Source organism: Trichechus manatus, unplaced genomic scaffold (genome assembly GCF_000243295.1).
Source record: "Trichechus manatus latirostris isolate Lorelei unplaced genomic scaffold, TriManLat1.0 scaffold00016, whole genome shotgun sequence".
NCBI lineage: Eukaryota > Metazoa > Chordata > Mammalia > Sirenia > Trichechidae > Trichechus > Trichechus manatus.
Genome location: NW_004443952.1, coordinates 7,148,303 through 7,166,909, shown reverse-complemented (window position 1 = coordinate 7,166,909; position 18,607 = coordinate 7,148,303). Strand labels below are relative to the sequence as shown.

At 46.8% G+C, this 18,607-nt stretch overlaps 1 protein-coding gene across 3 annotated transcripts in view; it reads right to left on the bottom strand.

Annotated features, from left to right (window-relative positions):
* Positions 1-14,627, bottom strand: part of WHRN (whirlin) — a 103,492-nt gene extending 88,865 nt beyond the window's left edge. For 2 of the 3 annotated variants that reach the window (XM_004372130.1, XM_012554383.1), the window contains exon 1: positions 13,844-14,461. In XM_004372130.1, coding sequence (XP_004372187.1) covers positions 13,844-14,461 — 618 coding nt within the window. Of the gene's footprint in view, positions 1-13,843 lie in introns of all 3 variants that reach the window. The other variant, XM_004372131.2, reaches the window with a different exon arrangement.
* Positions 14,628-18,607: the final 3,980 nt, after the last annotated feature.

The window sequence follows — 18,607 nt, the reverse complement described above, 5'->3', positions numbered from 1 at the left end:
AAGATCAAAGACTACAGCCTTCAGTATGGATTACACCTAAACATAAAGAAAACAAAAATCCTCACAACTGGACCAATAAACAACATCATGATAAATGGAGAAAATATTTGAAGTTGTCAAGGATTTCATTTTACTTGGATCCATAATCAAAGCCCATGGAAGCAGCAGTCAAGAAATCAAACGATGTACTGCATTGGGCAAATCTGCTGCAAAAGACCTCTTTAAAGTTTTAAAAAGCAAAGATGTCACTCTGAAGACTAAGGTGCACCTGATCTAAGCCATGGTATTTGCAATTGCCTCATATGCATGGGAATGCTGGACAATGAATAAGGAAGACCAAAGAAGAATTGATGCCTTTGAAGTATGGTGTTGGTGAAGAATATTGAATATACCATGGACTGCCAGAGGAAAGAAATCTGTCTTGGAGGAAGTACAGCCAGAATGCTCCTTAGCAGTGAGGATGGCAAGACTTTGTCATACATACTTTCGACATGTTATCAGGAGGGACTAGACCCTGGAAAAGGGCATCATGCTTGATAAAGTAGAGGGTCAGCAAAAAAAGAGAAAGACCCTCAGTAAGATGGATGGACACAGTGGCTGCAACAATGGGCTCAAACATAGCAACGATTGAGAGAATGGTGCAGGACTGGGCAATGTTTCCTTCTGTTGTACATAGGGTCACTAGGAGTCGGAACCGACTCGACAGCACCTAACAACAACAACAAGGTCGCTGGGTGGTGCAAATTTTTAAGTGCTCGACTACTAACCTGAAGGTTGTCAGTTCAAACCTACTCAGCAGTACCAAGGAAGAAAGGCCTGGCAATTTGCTTCCACTAAGATTATAGCCAAGAAAACCCTATGTCGCACAGTTCTACTCTATAACATATGAGGTTCATCATGAGTCAAAATCAACTCAATGGCAATGGGTTTGGTTTTTATATATGTATATTACGAGTCAGAATCGACTCGACAGCAACGAGTTTGGTTTATATACATATATACATAAATACGTCAAGGAGTGCAAGTTCACTAATTGAATTATGCAAGTTAAAATAGGATACTTTTTTGTCTATCAGATGGGCAAAAATGGAAAAGAAATATCCAGTATTCGCAAGGCTGGGGAAAACGAGGAGTTTCATACACTGCTAATGCGGGTGGGAGGGACTGTAAAAAACAAACTTTCTGAAGAGCAATTTGGCAACGATTATCAAAAGCCTTAAAAATATGCCTGTCCTCTGGGCCAATGCCACCTCTAAAAAGACAGCCCAAGGAATTATTAGGGATATACTCAAAGATTAATGTGCAGGCATATATAAAGCAGCAATATGGGTAATATTAAAAAACAAACTGTTCAAGGAGAAATTAGTTAAATAAATCATACCTCTTTACTATGACATATCATGCAGTCATTAAAAATCATGTTTTAGAAACATTATCAAGGTGGAAAAAAATCATCATGATACATTACTTGGTGAGAGAAGCAGGCTAGATAACTATGTTCAGAATGGCAGTGTTGTAGTGAATCTTGAACTCACATTTACCCACAGATGCACGCAAGGGTACTCACAAGACACGAGTCAACTGCCAATGGTGATTATTTCTGGGTGGAGAGGGATTACCAGTGATTTTTGTTTTATTTCCTTTGTGGTTTTCTGGGCTTTCCAAGTTTTCTAAATTGAGCCCATATATCTTAAACCAAAACCAAACTTGCTGCCATCGAGTTGATTCCGACTCATAGCAACCCTAGAGGACAGAGTAGAACTGCCCCATAGAGTTTCCAAGGAGAGCCTGGTGGATTTGAACTGCTGACCTTTTGGTTAGCAGCTGTAGCTCTTAACCGCTACGCCACCAGGGTTTCCATATACCTTAGGACATTAAAAATATACGTGTGTGTGTACGTATACAGTTACCAGTTCCCACTGAGTGGATTCCAACTCACAGCGACCCCACGTGTGTCAAAGTAGAACTGTGCGCCAAAGGGTTTCCAATAGCTAATTTTTCAGAAGTCCATCACCAGGCCTTTCTTTCAAGGCACCTCTGGGTGGACTCAAGCCTCCTACCTTCAGTTAGCAGCCAAGGGCATTAACCACTTGCCCCACCCAGGAGGGACTCTCATATATATATGTACATATACACACACATATATAAATACGTAATTTTAAGAGTCTAGGCAGACTCCTATACTTTTCAGGTTTCCTATGAACAAAACAAAATGGCCCTTTAGTTTGTCCAATCAGTGACAGAGTTGACAGCCAACAGCCTTTTCCACAAGGCCCATGAGAGACCCTATCCTCGTCTACACGGTTTGTCTTTCTGCCCTTACGGCAGACAGTGTAAACGGATCCAACAGCTCAACCACTTGATGAGATGATTTCACAAGTCACCAGTCTATCCTAACAAGGGTTGAGTCATGGTCCCAGTTATCAATTCAGGAATTTCCACTCAGTGTACACCATGAAAATCTGACAAAGGTCAGAGGATGTCAAGAGGGATGAGAGAGAAGCAAAAGGGGGATAAAAAAGGGGAAAATGGTGCCCAGTGAGCCTCTGTCCCTGAAGTCCAGTAAAATGTACAGAGCTTTGCCCAGGAAAGGGCAATGCAACTGCAGCCTGGGTTTTCTGGTTCCCTGTGGGTTTTCTCATCAAATGGCTACAAAACCATTCCCATGTGGGAAAAAAAAAAAATCAAGGAAGAGATGTACATTTACGGAACATGTGCCCTTGCCGGCGCTGTGTTGGGCTGTACACTCAGCTTCTCAGAAGCAGCTCAGTGCAGTGGCAGAGAGCTTTGGAGGCAAGAAGACCTGGGCTCAAATTTCAGTTCCAACACCCAACTGTGGGCCTGTGGCTGGTCACTTCCTCTTCCTAACTCAGTTTCTCTCCCACTGGGCCATGGTGAAGCGTCAGTGGGGGTCCACACGAAGCCCTTAGTACAGCTCCAGCAGCACACAGAAGACCCTCAATGGTGGTGACATTTATTAGTGCTCTGAGAGTTACACGCGTGTAGACATCTTGTGCCTTATGGAGGTCGCCATGAGTCAGAATCGAATCGACAGTGCCAGGAAGAGCATTATCCAGAAGGAACACTCACCCCAACACAGCAGTCTGAACAAAGCAGGTAATCAAAGAATGTTCGTATCAATAGATGTGCCAGTGTATACACTATCTGTTATGGCCATTGTCATGGACTGAATTATGTCCCCCTAAAAATGTATGTATCAATTTTGCTGGGCCATGATTCCCAGTATTGTGTGATTTTCCTGTATGTTGTAAATCCTGCCTTTAAGATGTTAATGAGGGAGGATGGGCAGCAGTTGTGTTAGTGAGGCAGGACTTAATCTACAAGATTGGATTGTGTCTTGAGGCAATCTCTTGAGATATAAAAGCGAGAAGTGAGCAGAGGGACAGGGGGACCTCATACCACCAAGAAAGCAGTGCCGGGAGCAGAGCACGTCCTTTGGACCGGGGTCCCTGCACGGAGAAGGTCCTAATCTGGGGGAAAACTGATAAGAAGGCCAACAGAGACAGAAAGTCTTTCCCTGGAGCTGATGCCCTGAATTTGGACTTTTAGCCTACTTTACTGTGAAGAAATTAACTTCTATTTGTTAAAGCCATTCACTTGTAGTATTTCTGTTATAGCAGCACTAGATGACTAAGACAATCATCAATATTCCTATTTTAGAGATAAGGAAATTGAACAGAGCGGTTATTTGCCTACTCTGCTATTATGCACATCAGAACTTAATGAAGAGGAATCTGAGAATCAGAGAGGTTAAGAAACTTGTTCAAGGTCACACAGCTACAAAGTGGCAGGGCTGGGATTTGAATCCAGAGCATCTGGTTCCAGGACCAGGTTAAGGTGTCATCGGATGCCACCTCTCTGATGTTGGGGTTAAGGACACAGTCTCTCAAGTCAACAAAACCTGAATTTAAATCCTGACTTTGCCACTTCGCAGCTTTGTGACAACAGGCAATGACAAACTGCAATTCTGCAAAATGAAGCAAACCTAGAGCCTCATGGGGTCATTGTGAGGTTTAAATGAGTTTATACGTGTAAAGCATTGAGAACAAATTCTGCCACATAGTAAACCCTTAATAATAAAGCCTATTATTACACAGTAAGCAACAAATAAAACAAAAACACTAGGAGCTAGCTTATTTGTGCCACGATAGAAGTGAAGTGGGCCACTACACTGAGGGAACTGGAGGCAGCGTGAGAGGGGGGCAGCAGCTGGGTGGGGAGGCACACCTGCTGAGGAGGATGCCCTGAGAACCCACCCACCTTATAGGGGCTGTGGGTGTGGATAAGCAGAGAGAAACAAAGCCCTGTTTCATAGGAGGGTGTGTTGTATGTTTGGCAAAGCACAGGCTCCATGTGGGGGACAGCTGGAGAAAAGAACTGTCTGCAGGGAAAACGGGGTCAAATCATGAGCCGCCTGAAGCCAGGCTGAGGAGCTCAGCCTCTGCCCCGCAGGCCCCCAGCTCCAGGGCAGTGAACAGCGCATGGCATCAAATACACATTCAGAAAGCTGCCTCCACCTCCAGGATGGAGGATGCCCCGGCAGGTAGATGGGGAGACGGGCAGACCACCGCCCGGCAGTGATAACGAGCAATGACGATGGTGGAGGGGTGAGTGTGGTCTGAGACGTGCTGGGGAGAATCAGGCTGCAGGGCCTACGCTCACTGGGGCTCCAGTGATCCCCAAGGGGGAATCGTGGGGAATAAAGAGGGTCAAGGTTGCTAACTTGGAAAATGTCCATGACACGAGGATGAGTGAGAGAAGAGAAGGCGCCATGCAAGGGTCGGAGATGAGCCAGGGCTTCCCAAGCAAAGAAAGATTATTCCTAATACTGGGGAAGAGCTAAGAATATAAGTAAAAAATAAATCAAATCAAAGGAAGCACAGGTCCTGTTCAGAGACAAAAATGCTAGAAGATGGGTGAAGATCCAGACATTTGGGCGAAGAGGGGAAGGGAATCTGAGGGCGATCGGAACATTCTGACCTTCACAGTAGACTTAAAATCTCAGGACTGGAAGGGATCTTGGAGGAGAGGGAGGAGGGTTCAACAGAGCTGGGGAAAATCTGGGGAAAGTTTGGGGACTCCTGTGCAGAAAGAAGAAGGAGACAGAAGGAGGGGATGAAGAAAAGGATAAAGATCACACTGTGCCCAGACCCACCAGAGGAAACCACACCGTCCATTCCAGGCCAAAACCAAAAACCAAACCAGTTACCTTAGAATCATTTCTCACTCATGGCAAACCCACATGTGCAGAGCAGAACTGTGTTCCACAGGGTTTTGAAGGCTGTGACCTTTCAGAAGCAGATCACCATTCTGAGGTACCTCTGGGTGGGTTTGAACTGCCAGCACTTAACCATTTGCACCACCCAGGGACTTCCTCCATTCCAAGCCAGGAGGATAGAAAAGGCAGAAGGAAAACGCTACTCCCCACAGATTTCTGAGCAGAAGCTGTCCTGCCTACCTGGAAGGTTAAACTGAAAGCTGAACTGATTTTCTTTTCTTAATCAGAAACCTCTTAATGAGGTCTAGCACCCCATTTCAGATGTGGTTCAAATAAATTAAAGTATCTTTTTAAAGTGCAGATGACCATGTTATCAAATCCCCACTTCCACCTGCATTAATTGCCTTAATGGGCTCTGGAATCAACCACCTCCTCTTGTTCCTCATAAGGGCCCCTGGGGAGCCCATCAGGGCCGGATGCTGGGGAATAAAGTGGGGATGCAGCCCTGTTCAGGTGACCTTCTTTAGGATCCCCCCCAAACTGCCGCACACTGGGCCATCCATCTGTCTGTCTGCCTCCTCACATTTCTGAGGCCTTACATGAAATCAGAAAGGGGGGTGGGAACACCCAATTCCATTCAACTACTGGACTTTGTTACTGCTGTGAAGAGAAAACGTAGATGCCAAAATCCAGAGAGAAGCAACTACGTTTTTAAAGAAACTCCGTCTACATGGGAATATTGACTACATTTAGCAAAGGACTCTGCAATTCAAACAACTATGACAGATCACACGGACTCCAAGTCCTAGTGTTTTCTCCCAATGGCACTTTTTTTTTTTTTTTTAACTGAACAGGCACAACAGAAGACTTTCAAAGCCAAGCAAATGCAGTCGATAACATTTTTCATTGCAGTGCTGGCAGCAGGACCCTCATGGCCATGTTTTTGCAAACTTATCAGGTGCAATGGTAACAATGACCTGTTGGTGAGGGCCTGTTACAAGCCAGGTTCAGTGATGGCGGAAACTGAGGCACCAAGCCACAAAGGGACCTGTCCAAGGTCACAGCCAAGTAGCACTGCTAGGATTTGAACCCAGGTCTGTCTCTGAAAGCATCTCTAACCCTGTAGGTACAGATTTCTCTTCCTTGGATTATTCCAATGTATCAGATGACTATGCACATCTGAAATCTTGCTACAAAATAGCTGAGGATGGGGACAGGTGGGCCAACCTCTCTGGTCAAGTCTTTACCTGGGTAAATGTTGTGGGGGTGGGGATCCTAATGGAAAGTCATGCTTCTCAAACCTTAGTGTGGTTAAGACTCGCCTGGGGAGTTTGTGAATTCTCAAGCAAGCTCACATTTGAGAATCACCACTTCTAAGGGCCCCACCAGGAGCCCTGCATGCACAGTGGTTAAAGTGATTGCTAGCCAAACTACCAGCTGCTTCGCAGGAGAAAAGATGTGGCAGTCGGCTTCCCTGGAGATTTACAGCCTTGGAAACCCTAGGGGGTCGCTATGAGTAGGAATCAACTCTATGGCAGTTGGGTTTTGGTTTGGAAGGCCCCACCACCTGGATATTTGGAAACACTCTTTTTGATATCATTTTACTATGTCCTTCCCTGCAGTCTGCAGCTTTAGAATCCTGTAAAGAGGACATCTTGGGACTTTTTATGGAAGGCTGATATATTTGCTTTGCATTCAAAGTTGAGAGGATGCTGATATTACGAAAACTCAGGTAGAGAGGAAAAATAACTACAAAACTGGCTGCCAGCTGAAGAAAAACCACAGCCTATTTAGCAGAAGGAATACAAATTCTCAAAGGAGGAAGGAGGCAAAGGGGCTGGGACTGAAAAAGAAAAGTATCGATCCATTTATGCATTCTCAGTAGAGAATAAAAAGCAGCTTTTAAACGTAGGTCTGATTAGTGGCAATCTGCCCTTCCCCTGAAATACTGGGGCTTCTTGAAACCTGAACAGTGTTTTTAAAAACAAAAAAGCCAGAAGATACATCTCACCCACAACTGGTTCATTGATTGCTTCAGAATGCATAAATGATTCTATTTTGGAATCACAGTCAGGATGCTAAAATAACCCACCTTTTGGGAAGGTGGTTTAAAATTAAGAGCAAAATTACAAATGAAATAATTGAAGGGGTCCCATAGGGTGGATATGGGCTGCAGAGGATTTGAGAAGCTGCTGCCCACCCAGACACTACAGTTTTTAAAAAGCCTTTCACTAAAACAGTAATGGGGGTTTTTCTGTTTATCAAGTATTTCCACACTTAACACATTTAATCCCCATAGCCATCCTAAGAAAGAGGCCAAAAGTGATTCTGCTCATTTCACATATCCAAAGACCTAGGTTCAGAGACGTCAAGTAATTTGCCCAAGGCCATACAGCCAGTTTCACGGTGGAGTGGACACTAGAGCCTATAGCTTTCCTCAGATTTTCCATCCAGCTTCCACCACATTGCATCACACTGGCTTTTTTTCAGATATTACACTCAGGAACCAAGGAATCCTGAACTCACCAGCACTGGATTAGGAGCAAGATGATTCTAGGCATTCAACAAAGATTTATTAAGTACCTATGATATGCCAGGCACTGTTGAGGTGCTGGAGATACGTACGTAAAGCAAAGTCTTGGTTCCCCGGAGCTTACCTGAAGTGGGTGAGGCAGATGATAAACTATCACGAATGGTCCATCCAGAGGTAAGTGCAAAGAAGGAGATGAAGGCAGGGTGAGGGGATCGCAAGGTTAGGCTGGGCAGAGGTGCTGCTTTCAAGAGGGTGGCAGGGGAGCGGAGGAACAGGATGTCACAGCACTTAAAACACTCGGTGTTTCTAAGTCTATGTCTCCCACGGCTCCAGAACGGCTCCCGAGGGCGGGGCCATGTTCCAGTCACCTCTGATTGCCCAGGACCAGCCACAGGTGCGGTGAGTGCTGCTGCTTAGAGAGTGCATGCAGAAATAAATGGCTCCGACCCACTGTGGCTGGGCTCAGACACGCCACTTTCCCTCAGTAGGTTGGCCTCAGCCTCCCTGCTTAGTAAAATGAAGCCTTTGGACCTGATGGTTCTTAAAAGGCCCCCAAATGTCAGATACAAAATGTGACATGTACCACCTTCCAGCAGGGATGGGAGTGCTCGGGGGGACTGGCATCTTTTCCAGGAGGCTGGCTGGCAGCCCTTGGACTGGGTTCCAGGCAGGGAGGCAAAGCAAAAGGGCCACTTACTCCTAATCCCAATGGTGACCTTGGGCTAGTCACTTCCTTGAACGTGGCCGTCACCTCCCTACCTCGCCTGGAGAAGACTGAGACAGGATGGACAAAGCACCAATCTAGCACCTGGTTTGCAACCGAGCGCTTTAACCACTGCAACACCAGGGCAGTGCAGAAATCTTAAAAAGCACTCCCACCCTGGGGCACAATTAGAAGTCTGTGTAAACTCAGAGTTAACATCAGATTCTTGCTTGTAGGTGAAAAAAAAAGTTGGGTTTTGAAAGATTCGTATTTTAGCCTCCAGGAACCAAATGCCATTCCTTTTAATCAGATTCTCTGGTCTTGCTGGGTACTAGTCCAGGTGTACCCAAGCAGTGGAAACCAAGCGTTGCCCTTCTAGGTCATAAAAGACCCCTGCTAGAAAGTCCATGGGAGCCTAATCCCCTATGAGTGCCTGCTTCAGTGCACAGCCCTTTGAAGGGGAGGGGTGACATTATGGCTCCGAGGAGACATGCATGTGCGGGCGTGAGCAGACAGGTGTGTGAGGGGCTACGTGCATTTGACAGGTGCCTACAGGCTGCAGGCAGGTGGAGGTGGGAAGCAACAACACACACAAAACCCAATTGGTTAGGGGTTAAAGGATTCTACTCCTCTTTGCAGCTCTGTCCAAATGATGAGTCCATTGCACGTAATAAACAACACTGGTTATGTCAGCAGAGGCGAGCGGCAGGAAAGCGCAAACAGAGAGCAGGGGTGATTCTAGATCTCTTTCATGTCCAGCTTAACCGGAATCTTCTACCATAAAAGTATTGATTCTTCAAAAATAAAGGCATTTTTTTCCACTCTACCTAAAATGCTTCTTTGGTTTGAACAGTAAATAACCAGCTGAAATATTTTTTTGTTCCTACAAAGGCAACATAATTTTCTAAAACCCCAAGTGTCTGCCTGAGCCAAGTAAATATACAAGACTAAATTAAAGGAAATGGACCCCCTCAGTGTAGTGCATCACACCTGTTTGGATATGCAGCAACCAAAACTCAATTCAATCAAGGGTTTATTAATAGTGAGCTCTCAACATGTCATTGCTGGCAGGGCTCACAGGACCCAAGAATGAATCCAGGGCAGAGGAAAGTCTGAGCATACCCATGAAAGCATTACCCATAGTTTCCAAATTGGAATATAGGAATGAGACCAGTGGGAGAGGCTGCATTTCAGATACAAAGTTGGAAGTGGTACTAATTTGTAATGGCTGCAGCTAACCATGTACTGGGAAAATGACAAATGTGTCATTTAGAACCTGCCAGACCAAATACAACGACTTATATTAATATGGACAGATTCTTTCAGGGTTATTATGCAAAGGAATGCAGGGTGTGATAACTCTAATTAAATGAAAGGGCCGGCAACTGTTTTTAACTTCGGGAGCGTTTCAAATTCTAATATGCTGCTTGGATTTACCCGTGGGGATGCTGAGACTGTAATAATGAAGCTGTTTAAATTTTATCGAAATGACACACACACATATACAGACACGCACACACATCCCAGCAGCACCTGGATACCCTGCATTCTGCTACCCGTAGAACCAGGGGACTCAGAAAGCAATCGTGTAAGTGAATTTGATTTTGAGTGCTCCCAGGGCAGTGCTGTTTGTGCCAGAATCCTATAGTTGTGCTCTCATTTACCCTGGAATAGCACCAGGGTTGGTGTTCTAGGGTCGAGAGACAGCTGTCAAGTTCTCATCAGTACAGACTGTAACCCACCAATTTCCTGATTTAGTAGGAGGCTACACAAGAGTGCCAAGATTCTCGTCTCCCAATCCTTAGCCAATTTTCTTTACTCTGCTTTAAACGAAAGCAATTCCAAGAGAACAAAAAAACATCAAATTAGGCTTTCTAACCTTCTGTGTAGCATATCAGCTGGAAGGGACTTTATATAGCGCATAGTCCATCTGCCTTGGACCCAGAGGGGGACAGTAACTCACCCAAGGTCACACAGCAAGCGTGCGGTATAGTCCAATGCAGCATCTTGGTCTGTAGACTCCTTGGCTAATTTATCAAGTTTTTTTGGCTGAAAAACTTTGAAAGGTCTCCTTTTTTATTATTATTAGTTTGGCTCCCATTCATTTAAGATAGTTTTTTCTTTTTTTTTTCCAAGAATCAAAGGTTTCAACATAATTGCAAATAGTAAATGGCTTGCCTTATCTGGACCTGTCACTGCTGATTTAACAAACAGGCTTCAATAAAGGAATGGGAGCCCCACCAGACATTGGATAAAATCCTCACTGAACTACTCTGGGTAACAAGGGATGCTTGATTCTCAGAAAGAGAGGAGGAAAAAACTTTGTATGTTCAATTTCATCTTTGAAGAGCTGTTCACTGGGAGGAGCTGATCCTTCCTGGTTCATAAAATCTCTCTTAATCTCTCTCACATAACCTGATTCCTAAAATTTTATTTCATTTTTATTGTACACATACACACACAGAATCAATTAATCTCTTCTTTTGGAATACTAAAAGAATCTTTCTCCCTCCTTCCACCCACAAAAGAAAAAGATGTTAAGGTTGAAAACACAACTTTTACCAAACGCAATATGGTATCCTGGAACAGAAAAAAGGACAATAGGTGAAAAACTAGTGAAATTCAAATAAAGTCTGAAGTTCAGTTAATAGTAACATATCAATGCTAATTTCTTAACTAAATGTACCATGGTTATGTGAGATGTTGTCCTCAGGGGAAGCTGGGTAAAGTATATAGGGACCTCTCTATGTTATCTTTGCAACTTTTCTGTAAATCTAAAATTACTCCAGAAAAAAAACTTATATACCTAAAAAAAAAAAAAAAAAAGCTCACTTAAATAACAATAATAAAGCAACCCCCCAAGAAATATATCTTTTAAAAGAGCCACATGACTTGAGATGAAAGAAGACCAATGTACCAGTGTTGACCTTTCCTATCAGCGGCGCACCATCAGGAGCAACGAGGAAAGCAGGGCCCGTTCTGGGAAGAGGAGATGGAAAGCCATCGAACAAACGTATGAAACATAATTGAACTGGTCACCTTTACCATAAAATCCCAGACACCGTGCCCTCAGCACTGCAGCTTACAAACAAGAGCTCCAGGTGGAGAAATCCTGGCTGAAGCAGCCTGCACCAGCGGAGAAGGCCTGGTCTCTCCTGGCTTTCAGTTAAGGGACTTTCCACTCTGAATTTTGTGGAAATGTGTCAACAGCTCTCCAACTGCTCTTTCAAATTGTCCCTGAAAATATCTGCCCATCGCGCTACCCCAAGGCAAGGCAGCCTCAGAGACTAAATTCCACGTCCTCCGTTTTAAATTCTACCCACCAAACGTCTGTCCCCTTTTCCCCCGGAGCTAAGGTGACACGAAGCAGCACTCATTTTGCCTGTTGCCTCTGAAGGGTCCAAAGGGGTCCATCCTGAGCAGGTTCTGTGCCTGGGCGGTCGAAAGAAAGGCAAACCTGAGACAGGCATCTGTTCTGCCCTAGCAGAGGCCTCCTGAAGAAAAATGACAGTAGGGGACAAAGAGGGCTACTGAGCCCACAAAGGCTCCTGGGCCATGGGCCCCACACTTCAAGGGCATTTCTGCTCTTAACAACCTTTTCCTTAGGGGCAAGTATTAGTTTTCAGGCTTCAGAACTACGCCATGAGAGAGTTTAGGCTTTACTCTGGAAACAATAAGAGCAAATAAACAAGCTAAGGCCTAGTGCTGCTCGAGTCACAAAAAGCACAAGGTGTAGTTTCGGGAGGTTCAGACAGCCATCAAAATTGTGGGGAAGGGGCAGCACGGGGAAGCCCTGCTGGCAACCTGGATCTCACAGCCAAGCAGCTGGACCTTTACTGCGTGGTTGTGTCAGGGTGGGAACTGAAAGAAGAGTCAGTGCTTGTAATGTCTGGGTTACCTGTTGGCCCTTTCAAAGTATCACCCTGTGATGATTAAGTTACCCCAGTCTTTTCAAATTGCTTCTAAAATTGAGTCCAAATGTATAAATCACCATTTGGATCAAGAATCCTCAGAGTATAAATTTATCACCTGGAGTTCCCTTTTAGGGAACCGTTCAGGGCCAAGGTTAATGGACTATTCCTATATAAATCTATGTAATGTTAGACAAAGCAAGGTGGAGGAGGCAGAGAAACCCACAGTGAGCTCTGCCCGCTGCACCTCCCAACAATACAAGCCAACCTGCCTTCTTCCATAAGCTGTAAGGAATTTTCCAAAATCTTCAGGATGCCTCCCCAAAGGGGCCGACAAGGTGGGAAATGAATAAGGAAAGCCAAGGTCAGAGATGAGGTGGCGGTGTCCGAGGTGCAGTCAGGTAGTCAAGACGCACCTGGGCACAGGTCACTCCAGGCCCCTGCTGCCTGTTAGTCTCCCAGCAGCCAGCAGGCCCTTCAGTTGGAGCTCAAAACACCAGCGTTCAGGAAGACAGAGCACAAGTGGGGGCACAGGGAGGGAGAGGCTGGGTCACAGGCCCACACAAGTCTCTGGGAAGGTTTTTCCCCCCGCACAAGCAGAGTCTGTCACTGTGCCTTTTCCCCAAAACTCTTCACTTCTTACACACAAGGGGGGGGGGATGCACAGGGGTCCTTGAATCCACATATGGAGCAAACACTCTACATCCCATACTCCAACTGCTTTTCAATGGCCCTGGGTGGTGCGATTGGCAAACACACATTCCTTTAAACAGCATGATTAAATCCCTAGAAGCTTGTTTTCAGATATTTTTCTCAATCAGCAGGCACAAAAAGTACAACTGCTCTCGTGGGGGCTGGGGGATTTATTTTTGAAATTCAAGGCAGGGGCCTCAACCCCAAAAAGGTTAGGGACCACATATCTGGTCCAGCTTCCAAATTTTCCAAGTGGAGAACCAGAGGTTCCTAGATGGCAAACACTTGTCCCAAGATACACAGCCTCCTGCACAAACAGCACAGGCAGGCCAGGGCTCTGCCCAGCACCCAAACAGCCGCCCCCAGTCCAGCTCTTAAGAGCTAGCAAAACTTTCTTTCAGGGGTAAAGGCCTACAGAATAATGACAATAACAACAGCAGCACCGGCGGCCACTGTGTACTTACTGTATGCCAAGCAAGCATCCTTACCTCTTTTAACCCTCATAAGAATCCACATTCTCCGTACTTTGTAATCATAGATTTGCCGAGTATTTGACATCTTGCCTTTAAGCCTTAACATGACAGGATTCGTATGTTTTCCCCTCACTACATCCCCAGTGCCTGACACATTTTTGCTGCATAAAGTAAATGATCCTGTTTTAAAGTAAAATGGGGCCCAGAGACATTAGTGATTTGCCTAAAGGCACACAGCATGTAAGGATCTGCGCCACTCTGCCTGTCATCCTCCTCAAACCACCGCCCTACCTTGACGGCCTCAGCGTGGGTAACCCGGGCCAGAGACTTGTCATTGACGCGCAGAATCTGGTCCCCGACTCGCAGCCCTTCCTTCTCCGCCAGAGAGCCGGGCTCCACCAGCGACACATAGATTCCTACGCCGTGCTCCGAACCCCCGCGGACGCTAAAGCCCAAGCCCTCGTGGGCCTTGGCGCGCCGCAGGCTCACCAAGCGCACCTCCCCCGGCCCCGCGCCGTCGGGGCCGCCACAGGCGGGCTGCCTATAGGGGGCGGTGGCGGGCAGGTAGAGGCCCTCAGCCGTGTACTGGTCGAAGAGCAGCTGGTCGGAGCGCGGGATGACCAGGCGCAGCATGGGCAGCAGGCGCCGCTTGACCGGGCTGTCCAGCAGGACGCGCAGGGTGCGCACAAGGTCGAAGACGTTCCGGCGCGCGTGGTACGCGTTCAGGCAGTGGGTGAACTGCTCCCGCTCCGCCTCGCTCAGCAGCGCTGTCAGCGCCTGGTGCAACTGGCGCACGTTGGCCGACAGTAGCCGCAGCCCCGAACTCCCGCCGCCACCCGGCCCGGCCGCCGAGCCCAGCGAGCCGGTGGAAGACGAGCTCACCGACAGTCCGTCCAGCTGCGCGTTCATCTCCCCACCGAGGCCCAAACGGACTTGACGCGCGCGGTGGGGCAGCTGTTGCGCTCGCGGCAACTGGCACGACAGCTTGATCCCCCAGGGAGCGCGGAGACGCCGGCTGGAGTCTGGGTTGGAGGGAGGCGGAGACAGGGGCCGGATCCCAGGGGTTCGCTAAGACTGCTGCTGAGAGTTCCGAGGGCGCTGAGACCGCGGGGGTCGCGGAAACGGCGGCGGAGTCCAGGGGACGCAAAGTCAGCGGCTTGAGTCCGGGGTGCGCGGAGACAGCAGCTACATTCTGGAGGGCACAAAGACGACGGGTGGCTAGAGTAGAGAACACAGCAAAGCTCACGCACCGTCACACCATGCCCGGGGCTCCCCCAGCCGGGTTGCCCTTCCTCTTGGGCTGGGGGACCCCAAAGTCAGAAGTTGGAGCGGGGGCGCTCTAGTCCCAGAGCTCCCAGGGCCCCCCGAGCTGGAGCCGGGCGGGGGTCCGGCAGCGGGTGCGAGGCATGTCCAAAGCAGCCGCGGGATACAGCCGCTCAGAGGCCCCCGCGCCCCTGCGCCGACTGGGCGCAGACGGAGCTGGGCAGCCTGGAGCCCGGACTTTGCGAACTGTTGAGCCGCCCGGGGCAGCGTTTTTCAGCGAGTTCCGACGCCGTCGCCGCCGCCAGCCCAGCCTTGGCCCCGCCCCCTCGCCCCTCCCCCTCGCCTACCCCTTCCCCCCGCGGGCTCTTCAGGAAATGACGTCCCGCCTCGCGCCTGGCGGTTGCCTGGAGACGGGGTGAAACAGTCCGGCCCCAGGGAAGAAGAGGGGGAAAGTCAGAGTAGGGTGGGAGGAGCCCTGGGGGCACTGCAAAGACCCCCTCCCAACTTCTCCAGGCCCAGTGGGGTGAGGATAGGACTCAAAAACTGTGTTCTTCGGCGATCGGAGCATGTGCATCCACATGCCAGCTAGCTAATTCACAATTGTGGGAAAAATAACCAACTTTTTTTCCTCTGAAATATTAGACACTCCAGACTCAGTGCTCTGTCTTAAAATGCTGCTTTTCCCCCTTGCACACGCACTGACAAGTTCAAGTGTTTATGTGGACGTATGTTGGGCACCTACTGTATACAAGAGAGGATGTGTCACCCTCGGTACAAGCATCTACCGGTGCCTGCGGAGCCAACTTCTTTGCAGGGATAGATCAAACTGGACCCCTGCCCAAGCTCCAGTGGGGAAAAAGAGCTGTTTTCAGAAATATAAAGCGCACGCGCGCACACACACACACACACACACACACACACACACACACACACAAATGAGTGCATATAAAACTGGTGCAATCTGAATAAGGTGGGTGGATTGTATCAATGTGGATGCCCACGTTGTGATGTACCATATATAGTTATGCAAGATGTCAAAATTGGGGGAAACTGGATGAAGAGTACCCGGGATCTCTCTGAATCTATAACTCTCTCAAAATAAAAAGTTTGTATTTATATATAAAGGATTCTATGCTCTCTCACCCCAAGACAAAATGGGGAGATACTGGCAACATCAAGGCATGGCCTACTAAAAAAAAAAAAAAAAAACCAACCAAACCCGTTGCCATTCCTACAGGACAGAATAGGACTGCCTCATAGGGTTTCCACGGAGCCGCTTGTGGATTCCAACTGCCGCATTTTTTGGTTAGCAGCCAAGCTCTCAACCACTGTGCCGCCAGGGCCTAGAGTCTCCCATTCCCCAGCTCATCCCCAAAATACAATCTAAGTAAAGGTCCTGTGTTTATATGCAAAGGTGGCTTTCTAAGGAGATTTTTAGTCATCATCTACACCCCTCGCCCCCCACCCCCACCCCAACCCCCACCCCAACCCCAACCCTCACCACGTGAACCCAGATTGCTTCTCCTTAGATATTCTCCTGTAGAAAAGTCTGGAGTTGCCATTGCAGAGCCAGCTGACTTCTACCTGCGGGGGGAAGAGATGAGGTGTTATCTGGAGAAGGTTTGAGCAGGACCCAGAAGGGTGAATTTGGGCCTGCTGAGGAAATGAAATTTAGCCAAGACATGTAGACTGGACTGCACTGAGCTCATTCATGAACTATAAGTGGCCTGGGTGTCTGGAGCCTTTGCTTGCACTGAGGAGGTGGTAAAGCCTCATTCATTCATTCATTCACTTATTTATTTGCTCGTTCTTCATTCAACATTTTCCAAGCACCTATTCTGTGCTGGGTCATGTGCTGGGCATTGGAAACCCAGATTAGAGAGAAAATCTCTGACCTCAAGGAGGTCACAGTCTATCAGGGGAGAAAAACCACGTAGGTAAATACACAGTTAAAACCCAGCAAGATAAACACTGTGGGGCTGAGAAAACTCAGGATTGGGGGAGGAGAAGAGAGGAAAGGCTTTACAGTAGAGCTGTCACCTGAACTGAAGGTCTCTAAGGAGAGCAGACATTCTTCTCTGGACAATGGAGAACATGGAAGGATTTTCAACCTTGTTGGCCAAATGTACTTCCAAAACTGAGGCTAGGTATTGAAACTGTAGTTTCCCTAAAAATTTTCAATTCTCTTCTCCACCTCCCGAAAATAAACCTAGGTTAAATTAATACTCAGTGAACATACTTGACGGTGTATCTGAGGAAAACATTTTTAAATAACCAGTTAAGCTAACTTTGGACATCTGTCTTACAGCTTTAAGTTCAGCGGTTAATAGTGTGCATCTTTATTCCTTCCTCTTCACTGCTCTTGAAGCCTTTGATGCAGGAATAGATTACCCAATAAACAAGGTAAGCACAGGCTTACTTGTGCTTACTTACTAATCTGTAGTGCAAACATGGGTTAGATTTGCACTACAGATTAGTAAGTAAACACAAGTAAGCCCGTGTGTTCTTTGCTTACTGTAAGCCTGTGCATACCTTAATTACTGGTTAATACGCCCCTGCTTTGATGCAACTAGCCAAAGATAAGAAAAAATCAATCTCCCTCTCCCCTAAAATATATTAATGGCATACCTCAAAATGCCAGCAAGCAGGGCTTAATTGCATGCAGTTCAGGTTTTCTGCAAATGTACGTCATGCTTAGCTTTCACTTAGTTTGTGTTCTAATTATAATTACTATGATTGGCTTGATAAATGCATCCCAGGAGCTAAGATCCCGGTTTGTAACATTTTATTTCTGTGCAAAGGATGTTTGTGAGAAGGTATTTTGCTTTAGGAAACAGAAACCAGGTTGTGCCCATCTTAGCAGAAAAAGAAACACTTTCTTCTGCAAACATTAGAGACCATCTGGGATGCTGTGCTATTGTTTAATTTCATAGAGGCGCTTTGGATGGCAGACAAGTGTGTGAGCATGGAAAAGAAGTCGTTAGGGTTTCTTCCATCCGTTTAGCATAACCACCTTAGTATCAGTTTGCACTTTTGTACCCTGGAACTATAGGCGGTGTGTAAGTGTGCTCAAACTCCAAGAATCCTATTTCATATCTAAAGATGTGTTTGTCGATCAGAAATAAACCCTTGGAAGCCCAAGTTGCCTGGGCTCCTGACGGGCGCACTGCCTCTGGCCTTCACCATCCAGAAGGAAACCTAGGGAACGGGAGCAGACCTGGTCTTGGCTGCATACTGCCCTCTTCAGACGGAAAATATTATTCTCCTGTGTAAGCTGCAGACTTGTCTTTGCTTTCTTCACCAAAACTCGTAATCGTTCATCATTGCTTCCCAACTCCGGGGAATCAATACCCTTCCCCTATGGATGATCTTTGAAAATTGAACTCATATGAGCAATACAAAAGGCAGAAGGGAAGACAAGTGAATTATACTCAGCTTGGAAGTGTTTTGTGTTGAACTGAATTTTTGTTTGTTTGTTTTTCTAAAGCATAAAATAAAATTTTATTTTTGAAAATTACACAAAAATTACATGTGTGCTGAAATTAGTTTCTTTCTAAACTTTCTGATTTTCTTCAGTTGGTGGTACCTCTGCTTTGCTACTGATCTGAATCTGGGCTCAGACTGCCTATGGAATGATCCACTATGCCAGAAATCCATATTTTATGCAAAATTTTCTGGTTGGCAGATGTTGGCAACTATTAAAAGATTTAAAAAGCCCTGGGTGAAACAGTCAACAATTACTTTAAAACAAAGATGAGAAGGCAAGGGGGCAGGGAAACTAGATTACTGGAA